We start from the raw sequence: 24448 nt of genomic DNA, 5'->3' as shown, positions 1-24448 counted from the left end.
CGCCCTATTGTGCTTTTGGCTGCTATATAGTATTTGTGCCAAACTGGCTGTGTATTGATGAGGAATCTGGGGGAACGAGGAGTGTAAATGGCGTCTTGTCCGCAGGAGAATAAAGATCAAGCAAACATGCATAAATCCCTCTAAATAACACGCTGAAGAAGGGAAAACTATAACCACAATAAGAAAATAAACTATAAAACTGACACTTTGTTGTGATGACGTTTACTGGTAAGCAAAGGGACGGGTGGAAATCAGCCCCATTGTTTAGTATTTTAGAATGAACCAAATGTAAAATAATAACTTAATTTAAAAACTTGCGTCATATATTAGAACTATACAGCTGAAAAAAGATATGCATATGTCGTCTTTAATATTTCACATCAACATTTTAGGGGGACTTCGGCTTGTGGCAAAGAGAGAGTAAAATTTTACACTGCAGATGATTGGACTTTATATGACCCAGAATTATTTAAAATGTGAGTGCAGTCAAAATCCACAGTTTCATAAAGAAGTCTTTTTATTTGCCCGGAGTGTACTCGACATTGGTGAATAGTCTCCCCCACACACTTGTCTCCCCCCCTATGTTTCCCTTCCTCATAAAAGAATCCCTCTCTGGACGAACTTCTCATCGTCTTCTTTCCAACTTCTCTTGCATTTTTTTATGTTGCACTCATTTACAGCTCCCAAAAAAATCACTCTGCTGTGTTTAAAGTATTTTATGTCGTCTACTGTTATTGAGGAGGCCATAAACCAGTGAGACACGGGCTCATTTAGCCAATAGTTAACATCTTTACTACTGCACATCCATCCCAGTCAGCACACATATTTGGATGATGCTCGTGTCATTTCGGGACACGGCTCCAGCCCCTGACTAATGGTCTTTGCTCCACTCCTTCATGTGGACTGTAAAGAGGAGGAGGAGAGGGAAATAAGAGATTGAATGAATGGCAGAGAGGGAAGAGAGACAGAGGAGAAGGGAAGAGCAAAAAAAATGAGATTTTGTGAGAAAGTGGAAGAGAGGTGGTAATGAAAGCGTAAGAGGAGAGGAAAATGGGAAGAGAGAAAGGGGGAAAAGAGAGAACAAAAAAGAAAGTCAGTGAGCAAGAGGAGGAGAGATGGTTAAAGAGGAGGAAAGAGAAGAAGAGCAAAAAATATTGAAAGGGAGAGTGGGAAAGAAAGCAAGTAAAAATGAAAAAAGAATAGATGGATAGAATAGAATAGAAGAATAAAAAAGATTGAGCTTACGAGAAAAAGAGGAAGAGACTCAGAGAGAAGGGGAGAAGAGCAGAAAAGCTCAATTGAGTGAAAGAAAAATGAAGGAATGGAGGGAGAGAGAGAAAGTAAGAAAAACATTTGGTAGGGGAAGAGAGGAAAATGGAAGCATTGGGAGGAGAGGGCAAGAAATGTACGAGCGATATGGAGTGAGGGATAGTGACGAGAGAAAGGGGGGAAATGGAAGTATGGAGGGTGAGATGGAAAAGGGAGGAAAAAGATTTGTGTGACAGAGAGCGAGAGACAAGAGAAGAGAAAAGGAGAAGTTGGAGAGAGAGAGAAAAAGGATACGGAAGGATGAAGAGAGAAAGTTAGAGGGAAAATAGGAGGTTTGATGAGAGAAAAAAAACAGCAAGAGAGAAGAAGGGACAGAAAGAGCGGGAGAATGGTGGGAAAGAACAATATGAACAGGTGGAAATGAGCTCTGGAACGAATGTGGGGGGAAAAAAAAAACTGCGAGTGTGGGAGGGAAAGGGAGGAGGTGAGATACTAAGACGGAACGAGAGAAAGGGAGAGCGAAAGAAAAAAGAAACAACGGCGAGAGAGCGAAAGAGAGAGTCGTCGGAGGGGTGCGTGGGTAATTTGTGTGCGCTGTAATGTAGTGTGGCGGTTAGATGGGAGAGCGGCCACATCTCACATTTGTCACCGGCCGTTTACTGCGGCAGCGCGGACGAGCTAGCCACCGCCGCTAATCATATCCTGCCCCTCAGGTTCCAGCCTAATCACCTCTTCAACTCACTCACTCATCTTTTTTACTTTTCTTTCCCGCCATCTGAGGGAAAAGGCCTCTTCTGTTTTTGTGAATGTGCCCGTTTACTGTCCCAGATTTGTACAGTAAATCCTTGTGAGTAATGATGTCGCTGCGGTTCATTTTGTGACCTAAGGACAGATGCTGTGTCAGGACGCTGGCAGCGCGCTGTTGTGAGCAGCAGATTATGTTGTAGAGCAAAAAAAGACCACAGTATGACTCGAATAATGTATGCATACACATCGATTTGGGGTGAGTTGATTGTCTCACTAACCCTGATAAGATGAGAATAGTTTTAGACTTGGACATAATATTAAAAACAACTAGAAACATTCAGCAACAGCATTTAATTAATTTAAATGAAGTCTTACCAAGTTTTTTTTTTTTTTTATGACAACATCTAGAAAGTGCATAAGATGGTAAAGGGCCTTATGCTTATTAAAGTAATTTAGATTTGTGTAGTTTAATTGAGTATTGCTCTTTATCCATAAGTGATGAAAATACAGCACTTAAGCCAAAGCAATTAACAATTCAAAACTACATATTATACATTTTGAATGAGAAAATGTCCTTGAAATATTCTCAGTCAAAAATATCACATAATATAAACAGGAATCTGAAACTATGTTCAACACTTGCTTAAGTATTTGTATATTATTATTATTTTTACCAAGTTTAAGGTTATGGTACACTTGATTATTCATTACCCCCTCATTTCCATTATGAAAAAATGTCAATGTATTCAGTATTGCTCTTATCATTCCGGCTGATTTTCCCTAAACGCCTGACTAAAATGACCCCCAATTAAAACTCTGCAGAGTATGAACAAATGGGGAAGCTCTTTGTTAAGCTGACACTGTAGTTTTGAGCTCCGCTTCTGATTAACTCTAATTCTAAAAGTGGAGACAAGCTCTGCAGAAAGAAAAAACACTTTTTTGGGGGGTAAATATAAAGAGTAACGCGGCTGTTGGGAAAATTGACTGATAATGAGTGAACGTTTGTTGGTTTTTAACAATTCCCTTTCCAAAGCCAAGGCCAATATTACTAAAATGAGATTTAGGGGGTGGTAATAAAGTAAATTAGTCCAGGCAGAATAAAAGGCCTATTCAATTTTGTGAATTTTAGTTTTTTGTTGGTGAGTCCAAACTGATCCTGATTAATTCCAGAATGGTTGACTTCACTTAACATAAGTGGGTTAAAGCTTTCTCTTTATGTTTCACACACTCAGGAGCTTGATAGTTCTCTTTTATCACATGGTGGACAAAAAGGAATATGTACAGAAACATTTTACAAGGTACTTCGGAATTATAAGGGTTTTTCAGTTCCTTAATCTTACCTTTTTTGAAGTTGGACTTTTAGAAGAAGAAAAAAAGTATTCCCTTGCAAAAAGCTATTAATACACTTTGTTCAATTGATTTTTATTCCTGTCCACACTTCTGTCTCTTCGTATTGGCACATGAAAGGTTAACGGCTCCAGGGCAGAGCAAAAGTCAGGGATATAAAGTCATAAATGTGATGAATGTGACTTTTGAATTCCCTAAACAACCAGGAAATGGAAACACAGACTGCAATATTCTCCTGACTTTCTTCTAAAGATAATTTCATGATAAATGGCTGAAAGACTTTGAGCAGGCAAATTAAGCAACGTGAACTCTTATTACATGAAAAAAAGGTCTAGTCAGTTTTCTTGAAAAGATCTGCCCAATTAAACTATTTGTGCTAGTCTGTTACAAAAATAAACACATTGACTGAGTTTGACTTGAATAGATCAAGAATGAATTTCCTAGACAGAATAAAAACGTCCGGTACTAAGCAGCAAAGGGACAAACAATGCTATTTCAGTGACAGCGACATCCACAGTTGTCACCTCATAGTAAGTCAAGGTTTTTCAAACAGTCGCTTTGTTTTGGAGGCACTGCATTTGTACATTTAAAAATACGTCTTCCCCTTGGATAAAAAGACACTGGCAGAGATGAAAACCTGGACGGAACATAAGAGCTGTATATATCTTTATGTGGGATAAGGCTATGGGACTGTTGGAGTTACATTCTCCTAATGAATCGTTTGAAACAGTTTTTTTTAAATGTGCACTATGTAACTTGTCTGGTGCCTTGGAATGTTTGAAGTATTGAAATAAATGTATCCATCAAGCATTTGATGGCTATTAGCCCATGGGTACAATCTGGCGTGTTCAGAACCTGTACATCACGTATGTTCAGAGACCATGATCCTTTGTTCCATTACAGTGCAGACAACATGACAAAATATACATTAATTATATATACCTTATAGGCTTGTCAAGGCTTTTTCAAAGGGAAAAAAATCCTTACTTACAATGTTGTCTCAAAATAAATATTGTTTGTGAGATGTATATTTTGATAATATTGTACCATGAGACTTGGATATTGTTGCATTCGGGCAAGCAGGTGGCAGACGTTGATGTTCTTTATCTTGTGTCTTCCAGGTGTGTCGTTCAACAGCGTCTACACTCAAATCTGGAGAGTTTTGCTACATTTGGCTGCTGATCCTTTTCCCGAAGTGTCCGACTTGGCCATGAGGGTCCTCAACAGCATCGCATACAAGGTATAAATATCAATATATACAGTTTCAGACCGACTTGTAAGTAGCGCTGTTACCAAAGCAAGTACCAAGTGCTCAAAATGGTTGCAAATTGAATAATATAAAACATGCACTCATATGAACCACACTGTAATGATGAAGCGATTTCAGAAAACTTCTCATCTTCTCATCACGGCCCATTTTTAAGACCTGAATGTAACACGAGTTTTATAATTGACTTTTGCGACTGTCTATTTGCTGGTCATTTTGTGTCCCGCTTATGCGAAAAAGATGAGTTTCCAGCACTTAGGGCCGCACCCTCCCACTGGCGCTTGCTCCCTGCAGAAGCCCATTACTTCTGTGCAAATGCAATTAAGGGCCAATGAGTCCCCGCGGCTTGGCAGGGCACGGGCTGCCGTAACTTAAGGAGCCATAATAAACACCACAGTCCGACCGCAGGGCAACATTTCAGGTTTTTTTTTTCTTGACAACACCACTACCTTTAGAGCGTCATCTCAACACGGCCAACTCAAAAGTGCAATATATCTAGTTTCCCCTATATTTTGTGAATGTTTTTGGATATCTTGAGTAAATTTGGGGATTTAATATTTAATTTTGACATGAAAACTGATACTACCATCACATGATCTCTCTGGGTGGAGTCTGCATGTTCTCCCCGTGTTACTGTGGGTTCTCTCCGGGTTTCCGGCTCCTCCCACCGTTCAAAGACATGCATGTGTTAGGCAAAATTGGTGACTCTAAATTGGCCCTTGTGAATGAATGTGAGAGTGAATGGCTGTCTGTAATGTCTATGTCTTTGTGTTGGCCCTGCGACGAGTTGGCCCTGTCCAGGGTGTACCCGCCTAAGGCCCGAAGTCACTGGGATAGGCTCCAGTCACCCGCAACCCCGAAAGGGAACAAGCGGTAGAAAATGGATGGATGGATGAAAACTAATTATATAACAATCAAACTATAAACACACAAAATAATACAAATTGATAAATGTCTCGGGGTCATACAACAATTAAATTCTATGTCAGCCTTAATGTAAATAATGTATAGATAAAAGTAGAAGTGTAAAAACAAAATTCAGGAAAGCAATCATTTTGATGATTCAAGCATATAGTAAAAATAATGATGATGGAAAGGTCAATTTAGCGTTAATTACAACATGTGTCGACCAGTGCATGAAGTGTCTTACTGCGGCACAGATCTGCAGTGTTGGTCTGTGAAGATCTGTGCTCTCATATTCACAGATATTACCCTGCCCACAGTCAACATAAAGCCAGGAAAGGAGATTTTCAAAACGGCAGCAAAGGAAAAGATATATTTTACTCAAGCTCTGCATTGCAACTGTTCAAATACCAGTGAAATTGAACAGTGCCTTTGGGTGAAACCGGCTAAAGTAGCACTCTGGATTCTTGTTTTTTCTAAACACTATTCAGTTTGTACAAGTCTCAGAGTCACAAATTTCATAAAAGAATGTCTGATTGTATAGTGTTGTTACGATTTGTCTAATTATTTGCATATTAAATTCCAGGGGGTGCAAAGAATAGTTTGATTAGTCACTTAGCTTGTTGCTTAAATGTATAAATACAAATTTAGGAAACAAAAAACTTAAATCCAAATAGAAAGACTTACTATTAATTCTTCTTCTATAGCAGCTGAAGGCCCCGATTCTGGAGAGCAAAGATCACAATGCAGATGTATTTATTTTTTTGTGCAAAAATGGCACTGCTGAATCCTGCAGATCAGACAGTTCGTTGTCTGTGCATCATGTAGCTGAAAGTGCTACGTTAGCATACATACACCTATTCACAATGATCTCTAATCTGTTATTAATTTTAAATTGCATTTCAAGATTAAATGTCGGTTCTTGGTCTTGAATTTTATCCATTAAATTTCCCCCAAAAATGCGACATATACTCCAGTGCGACTTATATATGTTTTTTCTTCTCTATTATCCATTTTTTTGGCTGGTGCGATTTATAATACGGGATACAACTTTGAGTGGATACACAGTATAACATGGTTGAAAGTATGGCTTCTTTAAAGTTTGTAATGAAAAAAAGGAGAATAGTTTTTTTCGTATGATATATTTATTAGAAAGTGTCAGAAAAAAGCATAGGTCAATTATTCTGGAAAAATCTATGTTTAATAATATATTTGCAAGGTCACAAGTAGTTAGGTTTCATTGAATGGATAACATCTCGCTGCTCAATGACATTGACAAATCAGCCCAATGCCACTTGACAAATTATTTTTAATGGCACTTGTGTCATATAAGCCTATAATCCCATCTGCACAGCCTGTTTTCTGATCAGTATGATTCAGGCGTCTTCACTCCGAGTTCACCCGCGTTAACACCAGCTTAATGCAGATACCGGCTTCACTTAATTAGGATTTTAAAATGTCAAACGTTATTGATTGGTTTCAAAGTGAACAAGGTCAGCAGGTAATTAAAATGAACTCACTCTACGGCCGATGAAGGCTGCATTAAATACTGTTAAGAGGCGTTTTCTCAGAGAAGTGTGGACTCTGCATAAAGCCAAGGCGATACAGAGGGGGGGTTTGCAACATTGAATCCTGTGACTGTGGTGTTTTTTTTAGAGAATATATCGGTTAAGCAAGAAGCAATTGGACTAAACTCAAAACAATGACCAACTCTGTATGAAAACAATGGCACTCCTACATTTAAAGGTGATTTTATTGCCGAAGATACCTTGAAACACATGCATTCTTACAATGAACGAGCAAAAGGCAGACTCAACATCAGAAAAGTTACATTGTGATTTTAATTGTGAATAACGGATTAGATAGTTGTAACTTCCAACAGAACAGATCCCTAATGAGAACCTGATTCCCTTGGTTTGTTTGCCATTTGAGCATTGTTTGAAATGTAATGGTTTTGTTGTATTCTTTTAGAGATTATGGTTTTAACGAGGAGTTTGTGGGTTACTAACTGCTGAAGAATGCGTGAAAAGATTTATGATTAACGTGTTCTTTGGAAGGATAACTCGTGCTTAAGGTTTTGGAAGTTAAATTAAATGAAAATGAGATCTTTTGGATATGTAAAGTGGAGGGATATAGTGGTACAGGCACATTAGTTTAGTTAAGGATTGAAGTTTCCACAGAGAAATATCATTAGCAATTGAGTGAAATTAACTGCTTGAAAACTTATTTAAGGAAATTAACATTAGAAATTTAGAGGTCCATTTTACCTAAAAACTACAATTCTTTCCTTGACTTTAAATGCAGTTAACCTTCTGCTTACATTCTCAGTTTCAACAAGCTAAGCTCCTCTTTTTCCAAACATTTTAGTTGCATGTTTAATAATTGACGAGTACAAAAGCATTGGTTTGCCTTGTCTCCTTTACACAATTAAGTATTTAAGACGATAAAAAAGTTGTGTTTTGTTCCCAGCATGAAGAACAGCAGTTTAGAAAAGACAATACATCCGTTTCAGACAATATTTCCTGAAAAACAGAGCTCATACTGCGTTAGCTTGATGTTTGTTTACCACATGTTTATGGGCCGCAACTGTTGCCGGATTATCAATGAAAATGTTTCATAATTGTCCCTTTGTCTGCTGCTGTTTTTCTTAATGGCTGCTGTCATGTGTTCTGCTAATTAAGGGTTGAATAAAGTTTATTTTTAAAGCTCTTTAGGGACACGTGTAGCAGCCAGTACAAGCAAAATGTGTTTATGTTATACAGTTTACAGTTTATCTGTCATCTCTCTTACTACCACATTAAATCAGTTGCTATTTAGCGCTCTTGTTTTATATATTGGATCATTCTGTGAGGGGTTGCACTGGATGCCCTTCCTGAAGTAGAGTCCAGCAGAATTAGTAACTTCTAGTCGCTACATTTTTGAGAGTTGGTCACTTCTTCAGTCATTTATTCCGCCGAGCCATAAGAATGTGCTTACATGTTAATGGTAGCAACTTAAGACATTTATAATAGTCTCCGACTCGACAATTTTATAAGTAAACAGCAGCTTCTTATTTTAACTACCAGCGCTTGCAAAGTGCCTAAAAGTTATCTCTTGAATCCGATGCGAGTTTAGATGTAAACAAACTTTGTAAACAAACTTTTCTCTGTTACCTCTTAGCCTTGAGACAAAAACAAAGGAAACACTGCCACAATTTAGTCATTAGCATAGTAATCAATTCAAGATCGTAAAATGTGCTTTCAGTGTTAACCGGTCTATGCCGCAGAGCCTCTGAGCCTGACTATAGTAAACAACAGCCCTGCTATTCATCTGAGATGCTTTGCTGCTATTGTCTTTATTAAGTTTACCCCTCCCTGGTGAGCATCCATTAGACAATTCACAATGAACAGGTTATATTACCTGCTCCACGTAATGAGATACGTTTCGGCAAATTTACAGAAACTTTGTAAAGAGGATGATTTCTTCGGCTGCTTTCTCCTCTTATTAGGTTTGCCCTGTAATTGTATTCTTTCATCTGTGAATACATCAATCAGCCCTAACATTATGACCACCTACACCGTATTATTATTAGGGAGTTATAAGTTACGTATTATAAGTTCTGTCCACCTGATAAATATAAAGCACAATATCCAACACATGGATGCACCCTGTGTTCTGACATGTTTAGAATCTAAAACATGAGATGCCAAAATAAATGTACTCGAGATACACGTTTAAAGGTTCATAACAATACATATAATGCCTCGTATTTGTCCTGTCAAATTGTGTTTATACTTTCTACTCCATTAAATTTGTTTCACTTTTGTTATTTTTATAGATTTTGTGTTGAATAATCTGAGCTTTGAGCAAAAATATGCCATAAAATTCACTAAAAAGTTTAAGACATTGATTCAAATTGACTTCATCAAAACTGTGTGAATTTTTTTTAAACTTTTTATTCCTAAACTACTTTTTTAACTGTGTGGATTTTGTGCTACTTACACTTTTACTTGGGTCAAAAGCACACCTAAGAGTGAGATGTTGGATGAAATTTAGAAAAAGTACAGATACAGGAGCAACACACAACTTCAAGGCAATGTAAAGCTACAATTGTACATAAATGATGATCAAATCAAAATGTGACTAGAAATGTTTGCCCACTATAGCTAGTTAAAACATTCACTTGCTGGGCAAGGCAATTTCATTTGAAAAGCGCAATTTCATTTGAAAAGCACAATTTGTACACAAAGCAATTCAAAATATTTTTGTTTTTCACGTTTCACATCTTCAGGCAGACTGTTCCAGATTTTAGAAACTGAAATATAAATATATTCTACCTTCAAATGGGTAGCACAAAGTGCTATTTTCTCCTGTCTGATGTTATTTAATTTTTGCAATTATTGTGAGAAGTATCATAATGAAATTGAGATTATTGACACAATAACCCCTTGATCACTTTTTTGTGAATTTAATATGTTGGATACATGACCATGTCACCGTATAATCTCACTCTTAATTTACCATCTACTTTTAGCTTCTATAAATTGTTATCAGCCTGTCCAGGGACTACAGGAGGAAATGAGCGTCTTCTCCTTTAACCTGGTGCAATGGATCAATTGTTTTGTCATTTATTGTACACTGTGTGTATAAATACCAGACCATACAAACCAAACATCAGTGAAACTCTGAATTTACTTTCATTCACATTGTTATCCATGAGTTGACCGTAACAATGTTATCCAAATGTCTCACAGGCCACGATGAACGCCCGACCACAGAAGATCTTGGACTACGCTCATTCTGCTCCAGCGAGTCCCACCAGCAAAGGCACCCACATCCATCCCGCCGGGTGAGAGACGCCCCCCCCACACACAACACACAACACAAAGAAAACACCAGACGCACAATGAGTCAGCCTTTAACTAAATGTAACACATAAAGTGATAAACGGATTTGCAGTCGTGAATGTGCCGCTGTGGTAAAGCTCAGGGATACAATTTCAGATTAATATAATCAAGTAATTCAGCGCGTTGCTTTGGTTTCAACTAATCATTGAATATTGAAATTTCTGTCAAACTTTTGTTTCACAGTTTACCAAGAACGTTTTTTTTGGGATCCAATTATAGTGGGAAAGGGATATTTTTCTTTTATAGTCTATGCAAATGATATTTTTTCAATTTAAAACAGAAATCGATACAATTGTGTTTTTTTTTGTCACAGCTTAAGGGCCTGTGCACATTTTTTTTAATGTAATAAAGTAATATAGGTTTTTCCACGCAGCTATATTATAAATGTAGCTCTTCGGGTCAAAATTAGAATGCTGTGTCCTGTCTGCATCTAATTATAGATGAAATATAAACTCATGCTGTGAATAATTAGATGTCGGAGTATGTTAGGAAAGTGAGGAATAAGTTTGTACCGCAGCAAACAGTTTGAAATAAATCAGTTCTGTTTGTCGCGTTTTTAATGCCAAACAAATCAAGCTCAGCATTTTTAATTAAGTTACTTTTTTTTTTTTTTTTTTAAACCGTTTCTCTTTTTTGTGACAAAATCATGATCTTTACACTGTGTTTATCAAGAAGTGAGTATTAATACATTTTACATTTAATTCTGCTGGATGTCACAATTATAGTCACAATTAAACCAAAATCTTTTTTGAATCAAACTCATTGCTAACTTTATCCGACTTACTTTCGCAAATAATAATTGGGTTTGCAAATAACATTTTGTATATTTTGTATCACTTTTACATATTTTGTATAGTATGTATACTTTGTTTGCAATTGTAAAAAAAATGACTTTGCTAATATTATGACAGGAACACCTTAATGTATCCTGTGTAGAGGTGGCTGATCTATTAAAACTTGTTAATATTGCAAATTAGGTTTTAGCAATATGCAAATTAGAATATCCACTGTATTATCTACAATTAAACAATTAAAAATGACTTTGAAAACAGACCGAAACGTTCTGTGCAATCTCCCAAACAAGGGTGTAAAGTGATATTTCTGCCCTTTTGTGGTTGATTTTAAGCTCCATTCACATTTTGTGTGAAGCTTGAACCTCAATCTAGACATTTACAGGTACATTTTAGCACATTCCTGATGCAGTGTCTGAATATTATTATGATACTTAAAAAAAAAAAAAAAAACTCTGATACAGATTTCAATCAACGTCTCCCACCCTAATCCTGCCTATGACTGTATGTCCTCTGCAGTGGCTCTCCTCCCATGCCCAGCACCAGCAGCTCCAGTCTGACCAATGAAGTCCCCAAACCTCCAAGCAGGGATCAGCCAGCCTCCAGACCCCCCTACACCCCGACTCTGGGGGGACCGGCCCAGCCACACTCACACCAGTTCCCCCGCACGCGCAAAATGTTCGACAAGGGCCCCGAGCAGGTAACGCGCTGATGATCTGTGTATACAAATTGTGTTTTACTGTTTTTAGGTTTTTTGATGGAGATACTGCAACTGAATAATTTCCTTTCAGACGTAACGTAATCCTTATAGAATATATAACTCAACGACTATTCTGAACAAAAATTTGAAATCGAACAATGCTAGAGGACTTTGGTATCATCAGGTGCAATCTTTTACTTTTCTGGTGAAGTGTGAAGCCACGTTGCAAATGTTCCACAGTACAGTTTTTATTTTATTTTTTCAATTAAATGTGTATTAATACTCAAAAATATTGCTTATTAGACTGAAAATATGATTTTTTACCGTGAGCGACTTCCTCTCCACAGATTTGACCTGTAACGTGTCCGTGGTGTTTCTACCATTTCTACCTTTTTCTTTTTGTGTTCGATTTATGTTTTAGTGTTTCTAATTGGACATTTGGTAGGACTCGATAGACCTTGGCGGCACTAGATAACTTTCTGGATGTTTGTTGTTCAGGCCACAGAAGATGGAGATGACCCCGGTGGACACAGGAACTACATTTGCCCCGCCCTTCAAACCGGCTTGTGTGATTGGAGCGCCAAGTATTTTGCCCAACCTGTCAAGAAGGTAATACACATTTTGTAGCAAGATATGTTTGAGAAGAAAAAGCTACTGTATGTACCATATTTTCTAGACTATAAGTCCCACCGGAGCAAAAAAAATGCATAATAGAGATATAAACATATAAGTTGCACTGGAGTATGAAATGCTGTTGCAATTGTGAAAATAACAAATAATATCACATCTAAGTCACTCCGGAGTATAAGTGCAGTGATCCCTCACTATAACGCGGTTCACTTTTCGAGGTCTCGCTGCTTCGCGGATTTGCATCATGCATTGTGTTCTGCATTCTGATTGGCTAAATAGTCTCTCCGCGTCTTCTCTACCTGTGTGTCAATAACGTTATGGATTAATATGTACACGTACGTAAAACCGCTTGCCAAATTGAAGTTTGCGAGGCCGGTGAGAGCGCGCGTGTGAGCTGCGGGAGACGCCTGTGAGAGGCCGGTGAGAGCGGCGCCGCGCGTGAGAAGCCGGTGAGAGCGGCGCCGCGCGTGAGAAGCCGGCGTGAGAGGCCGGCGAGAGCGGCGCGCGTGAGAGGCCGGCGAGAGCGGCGCGCGTGAGCTTCAATGTTTTAGGGAGTATTTCATTGTATAATAACTGTAAAAAAAATAAAGGTTTCTACTTCGCGGATTTCGCCTATTGCGGGTTCGTTTTGGAACGTAACCCCCGCGATAAACGAGGGTTCACTGTATACAAGTATAAGTCGCACCGACTTATAGTTCGGAAAATACGGTATTAGGTTTTTCCGTTTCTGCAATAGCTTAAAGGCGTAATGGACGATTTTTTGGCCCAAATCTGAGTCTCATTTCCTCGTGGCGTGGACTGCCGGTTAGTCCTGCCACGTATCAATCATAGAACATGCAGCCTCGTCGGCACGTCCCCAGGAGAGCAGCATGTTTCCCTGTGTCTAAGCGCATGGATCTATCATAATATAGTTCCCTCAGTGTACGGGACAAAATTAAGATCGAGAAAGACAGTTCGAGAAGAGACGGAAATCTATGGGAGACGAGAGATGCGATGCGGTCACGCTAATAAACAAACGCACGTCTAGCCGCGAGGCTGTTGTTTAGGTCCGCACGGGGGGAGTGCACTTCCGCTTGAGTTCTCAAATCGGCGAAAAATCGTCCATTACGCCTTTAAGACGCATTGTGGGAACCTTCTTTACAATTGCAAAATAGAGTCAATACTTCTTTTATCTGGTCTATTTCTCCACTTACCTAGCTGATGAAGTAATGAGTTGTCTATCATTATGACAATTACCATTATAATGCACTTCATAGGATCCACCCTGTTTTTATCAGTTATTGCAAGGGGCTGCAGTACTTTTTAACCTTTATTCTTTCAGTTTTTAAAATATTTATGTGAACTCTGCCACAGTTGCATTTGTCAGGCGTTTTTCGATGACTTTAGGGTGACTCAGCCCTATGAGGACATGAACCCTGAGTTTTTTTCTGAAGTAATGAACGCCTATAGAAAACTTGAGGCAGTCAGGAGGTTCTTGCTGCGAGAACAAGATGGCTCTGCTGAATAATTGAGACGTGTGAGTGCCATAACTTCACTCCCTCCTGGGTAATATTCCTCCACAATAAAGCCGCTTTACAATGCACAGCAGGGGGCGCCGCAATCTCTATTATTAAATCACATCGGTTAAGCACCTGGCACACCATCCTGTTCCTATGGAGACAAACACAATTTGTTTTAGGGGCTTTAACAACAAAAACATTTTCTCACAACTCTGGTGCTTCAGGACCCACTGGGGATACATGACTGTTCTGGCTGTTTTATACCGTTTAGTCCCTGTTCATACATGGACTGTCCAAAGAAGCAACTAATTCACTGTTAGAGGTTCGCTATTTACTTTTCTGATGGGGCGTACCCATCACCATGGAGATGTTATGGCATTAAACTTATCTGTCTTCCATTTATTCAATTACAGGTGATTCTGCCAAAAAACCTGCAATCTTGAGCAAGGTCACACTCAATGTCTTGTGCAAACAATTGATTCATTTTTGTTCAACCTTTATTTACCCAGCAAGAACTAATTTACACCAACGACCTGGTCAAGAGGCATCAGCACAAAGAGAGTCGCACTGCATAAACATACAGATAAAACATTCAAAGTTAAATATGATGCAATATTTATATTGTTACAAGCCTTTAAAAATGCTCTTGAGTACCTTTAGTTTGGCATCCCATGTTTTAGAACTGAAAAAGAAAATATTTATAAGAAACAAAATTACATTTCGATCTCTGCCCATTCCCAACACTCCAAACTGTGCAATTTCTCCTTGCAGCCAGTAGATGGCACCGCCACTCAACAGTACAAGATAACGTTTCACCCAAACTTGGCCTGAATGTATTTCCTGGTCTCAGCACGCATATGTACTGATAAATATGTACTGGCAACGGAAAAGCACGGAGCGAGTCTGGTGATGATTTATGGACTTAAACACAGAAAAGATTCTCAGAGCCACGTCAGGAGCCACGTCAGGAGCCATGTCAAGAGCTACGTCAGAGCAACTTCAGGAGCCACGTCAGGAGCTGTGTCAGAGCCACCTCAGGAGCCACGTCAGGAGCCTTGTCAAAGCCACGTCAGGAGCCACGTCAGGAGCCTTGTCAAAGCCACGTCAGGAGCCACGTCAGGAGCCTTGTCAAAGCCACGTCAGGAGCCACGTCAGAAGCCTTGTCAAAGCCACGTCAAGAGCCACGTCAAGTGCCATGTCAGAGCCACGTCAGGAGCCTTGTCAAAGCCACGTCAAGAGCCACGTCAGGAGTCACGTCGGAGCCACTTCAGAGCCACGTCAGGAGCCACTTCAGAGCCAAGGAACTTGGTAGAACATTTTTGTGAATCTCTTGTATAGATTAGTAAGTTCTGTTGAGACCTGAATGTTAAAGTGTGTATGAATGTTCGACTGGTGCTTTGATCAACAACATTATTATTCATAAATAGTTCAAATGAAGCGCTATAGATTTTGAAGGCAAGAGCAGATGTGAATGGTCTCATGTTTAAAGTATAAACACTGAACTGAATTTTTCTAATGAAACATGGATGGTAGTGTGATTGGTCGAGACGTGAGATGGCAGAACAGCACGAGAAGAGCCGTCGAGCGAATTGAAAAGCTGCGTTGGCAAAATTTTGAGTGCTGCCATAAAACTGAGTCCATTACAAAGCTGTGTGTGTGAGTCCGCCTCAAAGTCTGCACACAGGTTATCATATCACTGTGTCAGCAGCAACTGTGCGGCTGGGCCAAGGACAATGAAAAATCTCTTTGTATGTGAGACTGAGGTGATTATAAAGGCCCTGGCAGCTACAGTCTTTATTGAGGAGCGAGAACTGACTGTCCTGTGAGCTAATCTAATAGTCTTTTGATTTGGTTTGAAAACACATTTATTGGATTCACAAATGACATTGAATAGTAACGTTTTGTTCGATCCACCTGTGGACATTTTTCTGTGAGTTGAACCAAACATTTCGAAATACACTTCCTTTGAAATAACCCTTTTTTAGGACGAAGTATAAAGGCCATTCAAAAAAATAATAATTTAAATATGCAGGCACTATGAGAATATAGTCATAACATTTTGACATAAAGTCGTAATTTAATTATATCAAAGTCAAAGCCAGAAAAAAGTCCTAAATGTACAAGAATAAACTTGTAAATACATGGGAATAAACTTGTAGTCATATAAAGACAACATTTTCAAAACAAAGTCTATATTTAAACGTTTAGAGCCCGACGTCGAGGTTGACCACCATGACTAGGACGCAAAACCAAACGGAGTCCCACGTGTGCTGATAACAAGACAGATCGCCTTTGCAGTTTAGCAGCTCCTGTTAAGCATCGGTCACAAACTGCTGGATCAACTCTGGACTTTCTCACATAGCAGTAGAGCTGTCATCACATGCCAGGCTCCGTGAGCAGCCGGCAGTGTCGTGAGTTTGAATCCCGACTCCGATCATTTTCTGCATGTCCTTCCTTCTCCCGTTCCCATTTCATGCTCCCCTTTAAAAAACAAAAAGAAAGGAAAAGTTCTGTCAAGCTCAGCGCTCAGACACCACCCGTGCTCCGTGCCACAGCCGCCCGCAGACAGGTGGAGGAGCCTTGGTGCCATATTCACACTTACTCCGCTCCTCTATTGCTTTGTTTCTCTACGTTGGCACTATATGCACTTCTTACGTGCTCATTGTGGATAACGTTTACTGCAGCCTGTGGAGCCGTGCGCACTTTGAAGCTACAGTTTCTAACCTTTTTGGCATCGTTTGGACAAACTTGCTAAAATACAGCCCACATTTACAGGATAGTGGAGCTTGGTGGTGATAAATATTTGGGGCATGCACCAATTGTATTCGTCTTCATTTTTTATTTTGTTTATTCACACAAAACACTAAAATTGCTGTCTGCAGTATACAGCCCACGGGTAGAATAAAACAGACACATTTCAGTCACTATTAGAGCTATATGCTGCTTGAATCCAAATAATACATTTGATTTTGCTTAGTCTCTCCTGTCTTATGCTTGGATCATGTTTGGCACAGCCTAAAAGCAATGTACACACAGACTCCATCATCCATACAACCCAGTCCTCCTCTTAAGGGTTGTTCACACTGATGCGTCAAAGCGTTCAGCGTTTTTGCGCCGTGTTTTAAGCATTTTTGCGGCGCAAATTCTGTGTTTTGAGCATCAGACTTTGCTCGTCAGGGGAAGTTGAGCATCGGACGCAAAAAAGTTGGACAAAGCTGAACTTTTTTGCAGCCGATGCGGAGCAGCAACCAATCAGAGCTTACGCTCCAGTGACGTACCAAAACAAACCTGCACCTGTAAAAAAAATCCAAACGCAGCTCTTGGGGCAAATCATTATATTCACTAAACTCTGCTCACTTCTGAAGCATCTGCTGGACCCAAACAAGCTGCCGCGCTACAGTTTTTGGACTTAAGCAAATACACCAAAGCCACTCGCTCAACCTGGTCTCCGATAGGGCCAAAAGACCAGCCACATCAGGAAACACATCAACTCCTCCACTGTGCATATGCGCTGGACGCCTCGGATGCACATCTGCCGGTGAGTTTATTTCTTCCAAAGCGTCTGCCTTCAAATGTACAGGCGTCCAACTCGGGCGTCCGGCGCGAATTTGGACGGTGCGGTCTGAACGCACTATTAGCCTACAGCAGACTAACACAACCACACCCTAACACACCCATGTAGCTCAGGCTGATAACTACAATGATGAGATGCTATAATCGAAACACATAGGTCTTACACATCCAACAAGCAAGATCCACACACGTTCACCCAACACCGGAGTATGTCATTTTACACCCATATCCCAATTGTGATTTAAAAAACAAACAAACACAAATTAAGTTCTTACCTCACTCCAAGACCAAGAGCATCCTCTAACTGTGCACTGTTTGTCTCCAAATGTTTATAAGTTAGTCCAATACACAGGGCTTTAACTGGGTTTAAATTCTACAGAACATAAACAACAGCGTCCCGTCCTCAACACACCCAGGCCCATATTACATGGTGTGCACTGCTCCACAAGCCTGTAGTGTTGTGTTGTAAAACCTATGCAAACAAATAACTCATGAACTGTGACTTTGTACAAAGTTTAGGAGGGTTTAAGAGGCCGAAGTCGGAGGAACTGATTGTTGGTGAAAATGGTCCATGACTCCCTCCGAGCGCGGTCGGTGTCCAGTCCACGCAGGCCATTAACCAGAATGACATGGGGGAGTTTATTGTTTGTGATGTTTTAAAGGTCCGCATTATAAAGTTTGACACAGGTTTTTGTCATAACTTTTAACTTATCCAAGCGCCATTTGCATCCTGGCCGTGCTGCTGAAAGTGAATTGCGTTTGAGTCACTTTGGAAAGATTCAACATCTGTCCCCGGAAAATGCTGTCTTTATTTTGACTACAAGTTTATTCTCATGAATTTACGAGGTTATTCTCTTGAATTCTCATAAATTTACGAGTTTATTCTTGTAAATTTAAGACGTTTTTCTGGCTTTGACTTTAATGTCAAAATGTTATGACTTTATTCTCGTAGTGCCTGCATATTTTTTTATTTGGAATGGCCCTTATACTTATACTATTATATAATTGATCTTATATTTGATTGGATTTTAACAAAAAACTGCACTGTTTTATACATATCTCCTTAAGCAGCAACTTTTGTTCGAGGCAAAACATTCCCTCATGGGTTCATCTCATCTGCTGTCAATCATTGGAGCTCAGGGGTTTGAGAGTAGAATATACTCTTTGTATAGTATATAATAGGTAGAACATATATTCTAGTCTAGCTAAGCTGTACAAAGGGCCATATTTAGTCAGTGTTTAAAGATATAGGCCATATGTTATTTTCAGTTTTGTCCTCGAGGCCACTGTTGCTGCTTCACATCTTTTCCCAAAAATGTGACTTAAAGCTCCCCTGGGTTTGGACTCATTGTAGTTGTTGTAATAGTTATTTAAAGGGCACTCTTATTTTAAATCTATTATGTCTCCCTATTTTTAAAAGTTACATATATTTAAATTGGGCCTTATTTTTTTAATGTCTTCAATTTTTAAACCGCTATGGACTGGTCTATGTATTTTACACTCTTTAAATCCCTGTAGCCCAGTTTATACACATCACCTCTATGTGCAAAATCTTCATTATTTCAACAGATGAAGCATAACTGCTCTGTTCATTTGCATATTTTTCGCTGCATACTCTGCGCCATTGATTCAGTCCACTGTATATTGAGCGTGTTGGTCTCTCAGGAGGATATAGTATTCAAGGGCCCTATACAAACACACTTTTCACCTCAGGCTTTCATTATGCGTTACATTAGCGGCTGACACATTGTTGGACCACCAGTCTGTGGGCCATCGCCTCACAACTCGCACAGGCGCTGTATCCCTGCTGTGGGAATACTGAACCCAGCTATAGCCCGTGAAGACACTTGTGGAATACATACTAAACAGGCTAAACTCATACGAATGCATTTTCTTTACACTGAATTGAATGTGTTACTTCACCAGCATAATGCAAATTGCTAACATGACAGAATGCAAAGAAAGCTGCTGCTTTTCTGGTGTAGGGTTTGCCAGCGGCTAGTCTTGCCTGGAACGTTCCACAGTATACTGCAATAAACTGATGTAGCTCCATGGAAACAAGCGGGTCAAGTCAACTTATAGGATGGCATGTTGTTGTTTGAAAGCAGTAGAAACATTTAGTGAGATGTTCAGAACCGCTAAACCAGCCGTCATTTTATGTGTTTGTTATATTGCACTGGGTTGTTTTAACGGCAATTATACTCTTATGTATTTTCACTAACTGTGTCTGTCTTAGTTAAAACAGCGTCTCCTTCATCTTTCATTTGACTGTACTGTTCAACTTCAATTGTAGGATTAAGGCGAAACAGATGGGAATCACGTGACCGTAACTCGTGCCTTCGACAGGTCCCGCTGCGCTCAGCTGAACCGATGGACGTGACGTCATCCACGGTCCGGCTCGGCTTGTTGAATGCCCGTTCAATTGCCAACAAAGCGTTTTCCTTGAATGAACTTTTTACAAGACAAAACCTTGATTTCATGTGTCTTACGGAGACATGGCAGAGAGAGGGTGAGTTTATTCATCTAAATGAACTCTGCCCACCTGGCTGCTCCGTTTCTGCGATGCCTCGCCCTGGTCGACGTGGAGGAGGTCTGGCAGTTGTGTCCCAGGACCGTTACATGTGTAAAGTCATCGACTCACACACTTTCACTTCCTTTGAATCACAGATGATTAAGGTTGGTTCTTCAAGTCCTTTTTACTGTGTTTTAGTCTACCGGCCCCCTGGTCCTGCTGCTGTCTTTTTAAAGGACTTTAGTGACTATTTATCTTCTATTATAAAGCTGGAAAACGTTTTAATTCTTGGGGATTTTAACATTTGGGTCGATGGCTTATCATGCCCTGCAAAGGATCTTTTAACCTTGACTGAAACATTTAACTTTGAGCAGCATGTTTCAGGTCCCACTCACCAAAAGGGACACACTTTAGACCTGGTGTTTTCACTTGGCCTGAGTGTTGCTAACCTCTGTGTGGAGGATGTCCATATGAGTGATCATAGCCGTGTTTTATTTGAATTGAACTTTTCTCCTGAGCCGGTGCCCTCAAACATCAGGTCTCAGAGGCGCATTATCACTGCAAATACAGCCGTCCAATTTTCTGCTGTATTTGATCCTCATTTGTTTATGAATTGTCTTGATGTGGACAGTTTAATTAATTCCTTTAACAGCCACTGTGTATCCATTTTAGATCAGGTGGCACCTGTAAAATCCACTCTGTCAACACAGAAAAAAGCTTGTCCTTGGATAAATGAAGATATCCTAAACCTAAAGAGACCATGTCGGAAAACTGAGCGTCTGTGGAAAACCTCCAGTCTTGAGGTCCATAGGTTACACCTCAGAGATCTTGTGTCATCTTTCAATGAAATGATGGAAAGTTCCAGATCTGATTACTTCCGTCAGCTAATAACATCCAACAAGAAAAACCCCAAAGTGTTGTTTGACACTATAAATTCTATTGTTTGTCCTTCAGCTGCAGTGACTCCTGTTTCCTGCAAAGCCGACAGCAATGAATTCCTCAGGTTCTTTATTGATAAGATCAAGATGATCAAAGACCAAATCCCACTCCTTTTGTGTGATAAACCTGTTTCTGTGGAGCCTGTTTCCCAAAACTGGTCTTCTTTTAAGCCTGTCACTCTAGAAGACATCTCAGCTCTGGTGACTAAGATGAACCCCTCCTCTTGTACATCAGATGCCCTTCCCTGCAGGCTCTTCCTCAAAGTGTTTGATGTTATTGGCCCCTGGGTTACCAAAATGGTAAATCTCTCTCTTTCTACCAGGTGTGTTTCCTGGTCCATTTAAACATGCCATAGTTGAGCCTTTACTGAAAAAAACAAACTTGGACCCGACAGACCCCAAAAGTTTCAGACCTATTTCAAAGCTCCCGTTCATGTCCAAAATCCTTGAGAAGGTGGTCTCTGAACAGTTGTCAGATTTCCTTGATCAGTCAAACATTCACGAATCTTTTCAATCTGGTTTCCGCAAACATCATTCTACGGAAACCGCATTGTTGAAAGTGTCCAGTGACATTATGATGTCTGCTGATTCTGGGAAATGCACTGTTTTAGTTCTGTTGGATCTGTCTGCAGCCTTTTACACTGTCGACCATCATATCCTGTTGAACAGACTGAGGGACCTGATTGGACTATCGGGGTCAGTTCTTCATTGGTTTTCCTCATATTTATCCGGTCGGAGCTTTAGTGTTGCTGCAAACCAAATAATGTCCGACTCAGCTGATCTGTTGTGTGGAGTTCCTCAGGGCTCCGTCTTGGGTCCCGTCCTATTTCTGCTTTATATAATTCCCCTGGGAATGATCATTAAAGAGTTTAGTGATGTGTCCTATCACCTGTTCGCTGACAATATTCAGCTCTATTGCTCTTTTAAACCTTCTGAGATCCAGAAGCTGAACTCCTTGGTCAGTTGTTTAGTGCAAATAAAACAATGGCTGAGTCAAAACTCCTTGCAGCTAAATGCTGACAAAACAGAAACTCTGATTATTGCCCCTGATGATGCCATTCCAGGGATAAACCAGTACTTGGGTGTTTTAGGCCAGACTGCTAAACCAAGTCTTAGAAACTTGGGTGTTGTCTTTGACAAAGACATGTCTTTAGAGCACCACTCTAAGCTGTTGACGAGGAACTGTTTCTTTCAGTTGAGGAAAATCTCTAAGCTCAGGAAAATGGTGTCTCAAAATGACCTGGAAGTTATAATTCATGCATTTGTGTCTTCACGTTTAGACTACTGTAATAGTCTGTTTTCCTGTCTTAACAAGAAGGAACTCTCTCGTCTGCAGCTGGTCCAGAACTCTGCAGCGAGGATCTTAACCCGCACAAATAGAAGGGCCCACATTTCACCCATTCTTAAAGCCCTTCACTGGCTGCCGGTCTCCTACCGGATACAATTTAAAATTCTTGTTTTAACTTTTAGAGCTTTAAATGGTCAGGTCTGTACATCAGCGATCTGATAAAACCGTACGCTCCCTCTCGCTTATTAAGGTCCTTGGATCAGAAACTGTTGCTTGTGCCTCGCACCCGTTTTCGGACCAGAGGAGACAGATCCTTCCAGGCTGTTGCCCCCAGACTCTGGAACGATCTTCCGTTCTCCCTACGGTCACTGGACTCAGTTACTGCTTTTAAGGGTCAGCTTAAAACCTTTTTATTTAGTCAAGCCTTTTAAATGCACTTGTTTTACGGACTGATTTGACTGTATATTGTTGTATATGTATTGCTCACTGTAAGTTTTTTGTGTTTTTATTGTTTTATTCTGTGTTTTGTGAAGCACTTTGTGACCTCTGTCTGTAAAAGGTGCTATATAAATAAAATTTACTTACTTACTTATAGGTCATGGGTCTTATTTATAGGACTCTACATGGAGTTCTTACTAAAGGTTTACGTACGGACAAAACACAAAGTTCCTCCTCCAACTTGCCAGCTTTATAAATGTCTCTGGATCTCTGTTAGTTTTTCTTGTTAGTCAATTTTCTAACTGACCTTAAGCGCCCTCTGGTGTTCGTGACATTAAGAACGGTTGGTAGTAAAAATGCAGTGACAGCAACTACGCTTCGAACACAAAGATCGGTTTATGTACGAAAAGGGGGAATAAATTAGTCTTGTGAATTCCAGTTTCTCAAGGTATTTTTGAGCAATGAAATTCTGTTAATGCCGTACTGTGGAACTTTGCAGACAACGCAATAACATCTCCACTGAGATAACAGGTGGCTGACCCTCCACCAGAGAACTTACATAGTGTTTCTTTTAAGCTTAGGTCTTGAGAAAAACGTTGTTCAGGTCGCGTGCACGTCTGATTCAATTGTTGGTCCGACCATTGCATATTTTGTTTGTGTCCTTGGGCAAGACACTTCACCCTCCTTGCCTGGGTGTGTGATGTTGATGGCATTTAGTTTTTAGTAGATTACCAAGTGCAAAGAGTGAATCGTATCGTAATCGAGACAATGTAAAGGGCCTTTGAGTGCCATAAAAGTTGCACATAAATCTAATAAATATTTCATGTGATGCGTACACATCTTAATGCTTCCCCTATTAACTGAAAGATGGAATTAAAACTATTTACCTTCTGTCTTGTGTAACAAAGCACAGTGCAGGATATCAGCCACCCATACTGAACAAAGCAAGTGACTTTTGTGAACATTAATTATGCAAAATGTAATATAATTTTGATTATAAAAGACAAATTAAATACATTTATTTTCGTTTATTGCCGGTGTGTTCGTAAACAACCCATAGCGTAAAAAAATATAGAATGATAATGGCATATATAGCTGGCAGCGTTTGCTTATAGGGCATTTTTCAAAGTCGAGGGGCTCACACTCCCTGAATGCCAAGCAGCCACACACAAAGATGCACTGAAGCCCACTCGCCTCACTATAATACATGCTGCTGTAACGCCTGCAGCCTGGGAATGGAGCGTAAAGAACTGCCCATGTGCTTTAATGTTTTCACTGTGGTTTGTAAAAGGTGAAATATGAAGTCTCCATGAAGTTAATGGGATGTGGACATTACTTGATTGTGACTGTGACAAATAAAGTAAGGCAAGGCAAGTTAAACCAAATTTGTACCAAAAGTCATTCAAAGTGCTTGACCGAACACGGAAGAATGCATTCAACTCACAGTACAAACAAATACCATCTAAAAAGGTATTAGGTAGAACAAAAATGTTATCTTATTGCTCAATTTCAAACCAATTTCAATTTAGTGTTGTTTTATCTCATATCGATCGTTGACAATATTAGATTCTTTATTTTGTCTTTTTAAGGACAAATAAAATGGGTTTCAATGTGAATTCTCTGAACATAAACCATACAGGCAGACTTTAAATCTGTGACA

The 24448-nt window shown here is 39.7% G+C and overlaps 1 protein-coding gene across 5 annotated transcripts in view; it reads left to right on the top strand.

Moving 5' to 3' along the window:
• The window catches only part of rptor (regulatory associated protein of MTOR, complex 1), a 219273-nt gene that overhangs the window by 148714 nt on the left and 46111 nt on the right, over positions 1 to 24448 (top strand). For all 5 annotated transcript variants that reach the window (XM_072462410.1, XM_072462409.1, XM_072462407.1 and 2 more), the window contains exons 22-25: positions 4485 to 4603; positions 10267 to 10361; positions 11730 to 11910; positions 12409 to 12519. In XM_072462410.1, the coding sequence (XP_072318511.1) occupies positions 4485 to 4603; positions 10267 to 10361; positions 11730 to 11910; positions 12409 to 12519 (506 nt within the window). The remainder of the gene's footprint in view (positions 1 to 4484; positions 4604 to 10266; positions 10362 to 11729; positions 11911 to 12408; positions 12520 to 24448) is intronic.

This window comes from Eucyclogobius newberryi, unplaced genomic scaffold, assembly GCF_026437365.1.
Source record: "Eucyclogobius newberryi isolate DKJ021-1_F unplaced genomic scaffold, fEucNew1.0.hap1 SCAF_4, whole genome shotgun sequence".
Classification (NCBI taxonomy): domain Eukaryota; kingdom Metazoa; phylum Chordata; class Actinopteri; order Gobiiformes; family Gobiidae; genus Eucyclogobius; species Eucyclogobius newberryi.
This window is presented reverse-complemented; position numbering and strand designations above follow the sequence as displayed.